At 36.3% G+C, this 2460-nt stretch overlaps 1 protein-coding gene across 6 annotated transcripts in view; it reads left to right on the forward strand.

The window, feature by feature from the left end:
- mak (male germ cell-associated kinase) overlaps nucleotides 1-2460 on the forward strand; it is a 72735-nt gene that overhangs the window by 30895 nt on the left and 39380 nt on the right. For all 6 annotated transcript variants that reach the window (XM_016455282.1, XM_016455280.1, XM_016455284.1 and 3 more), the window contains one exon: nucleotides 2051-2218. In XM_016455282.1, coding sequence (XP_016310768.1) covers nucleotides 2051-2218 — 168 coding nt within the window. The remainder of the gene's footprint in view (nucleotides 1-2050; nucleotides 2219-2460) is intronic.

Consider the following 2460-nt stretch of genomic DNA (forward strand, 5'->3'; position numbering starts at 1 on the left):
AAACAATAATGGTGGATACGTTAGCCGAGTGCTAACGTGACTAACTGATGAAACAATACAGTTTGAAAACCAAAATATGTCTACTGTAATGTCTGAAGAATGACAGACAAAAGACGCTCCATGTCTTAATCTTTAATTATAACGCAGAACAGCTGTATCACATGCGCAGCAGCCTAACTAACTCGTCTCTCTCTACCGGGTCTTTTACTCCCTGCATTAACCCTATAACTACATAAACAGCACTTTCACAATGATAGAATTCCTGTGATGCCCAGTGATGAGAGGGCTCCAATCAGTTCTTAAAATAATGACATAAAAACATTGTTTAACACTTAAGCAAGCGAATCGTGCCCACAGCTAAAGTTTAGCTGCTAAACTTTAAACACTTAACAAAACAATAATGGTGGATACGTTAGCCGAGTGCTAACGTGACTACAGTAGACATATTTTGGTTTTCAAACTGTATTGTTTCATCAGTTAATGTCTGAAGAATGACAGACAAAAGACGCTCCGTGTCTTAACTTTAAATTATAAAGCTGCACTAGGTATACATCACATATTAGCACAAAAAAAAAAACTAGATATTTTGAGCACTCAATAAAAAATTTACACATAATGTGTCCATCGTACTTACAGGTTGTGGTTCGGAGACGCTTGTTGGTCCAAATGAAGATTAGAAGCCAACGAAGATAAAAGGCAAGATTAGAGAAGCAGTCCTCGTAAAATGATGAGCACAACAAAAGGTTCGAATTGTATTGCTGTGGTATCGTGGAACACAGCATCTTCTCGACACAGAGAGTGTTCATATTTCGTGGGCAGGCGGAGATTATGCTAATGTGTTACCCAGTGACGTAGATCGGTAACAGGCAGAAGATTCGAAAATATAACGACTCGTTAAGGCGATTCTGAGTCGACTCTTTCTTTTGAGAGACAATATCTTTATTTATCATGCACTTTTTTGATTAACAACTTTGCAGACTGTTTACATTGAAGGATAGCTACCTTACAAACTGCAAAAGAGATATTGTTCGAAAACCCATATGACCTGCTCTTTAAAGTCTGCACTTCAATCACATCTTGATTGTTTTATTTCAAATCCATTGTAGGGGTGTATAAAGGCAAAAGCACAAAAACTCAATTAAAAATACATTTCTGTTCAAAGAGGCCCACATACAAATTTGCATAATTTGGAGCCATGGTACCCTTAATCTGAAGAAAGAAATCATCATTGTATCTGAAGAAATTTTTGTCAACCGTTTTAGCTAATGATTTAATGCTATTAACACTGGGATTTTTTATTTTGATATGGGTCTCTAAGAAAGACTTCTATTGCCTCAATCCCTCCTTCGTGTGGAATGTTGGTATATAAAGACTCAACATCGAATGTTACAAACAATATTTCATCAGGTAAATCAATAGTTTTTAAAATTTGTATCATGACGATAGAGTCTTTTACAAAGGAGAGCAATGTAAATACAACAGACTTTAAGAAAAAATCCACAAATGTTGAAATTTTCTCAGTAAGAGACCCAATTCTAGATATAATCGGTCTTCCTGGATGATTAGTAAGGTCTATATGTATTTTGGGAAGTATATAGATGACTGGTGTAATTGGGTAATCAACCTTCATAAAATCAAACTCCTGTTTTGTAATCTCACCAACATCCACAAATTGGCATTCCTGAATTTTGTTCTTAAAAACATTGTTGGGATGAGGACTCAGTTTCTTATAAAAGACACTATCATTTGTCTTTCTACTTCTCAAAAATCATTACTACAATGGAACCACCCTTATCTGCTGGTTTGACTATAATAGTCTTATCTTTTCTTAAATCCAACAGAGCACTTCGTTCATCCTTAGTTAAATTATTGAAAACTTTGTACTCCCGTTTGTTAGAAAATATGTCCCGTACATCCCCCTCTACATTTGACTTTAACAATGAATGGTCTTTGATCAGTTTATGATGTATTTGATTTGGTTCTTATCTATCACAGTATTTAGTGTCATGGGTAAAAAGTGCGTGATAGTAAACGTTATTTTCCCCTGCAGTCAGACTGGCCAGAGGGTTATCAGCTTGCTGCTGCGATGAACTTCCGCTTCCCCCAGTGTGTTCCTACACCACTCAAAACTCTCATCCCCAATGCCACCAATGAGGCTTTAGACCTCATGAGAGATCTCCTCCAGTGGGACCCAAAGAAAAGACCCTCTGCTGCAAAGGTATTGTAAGGAAATTAACTCATTTTATCTATATTTTGTAAGGGAATTAATTATTATTATTTTAGCTCAGGTTTTGAGAGGAATCGAATCTGACGATTCGAAGTCAACCTGATTAGAACTGATTTCAAATTTGATAGGTTACACTTTATCAACGGTTCGTCCAGCGAGACGTTAACGTCCGTGTATCTTAATTTGAATATTTGTATTCTCCCTGGCCACAGGTTAATACATGCTTTTTATAA

Source organism: Sinocyclocheilus anshuiensis, unplaced genomic scaffold (genome assembly GCF_001515605.1).
Source record: "Sinocyclocheilus anshuiensis isolate Anshui unplaced genomic scaffold, SAMN03320099.WGS_v1.1 scaffold35, whole genome shotgun sequence".
NCBI classification, from domain to species: Eukaryota; Metazoa; Chordata; class Actinopteri; order Cypriniformes; family Cyprinidae; genus Sinocyclocheilus; species Sinocyclocheilus anshuiensis.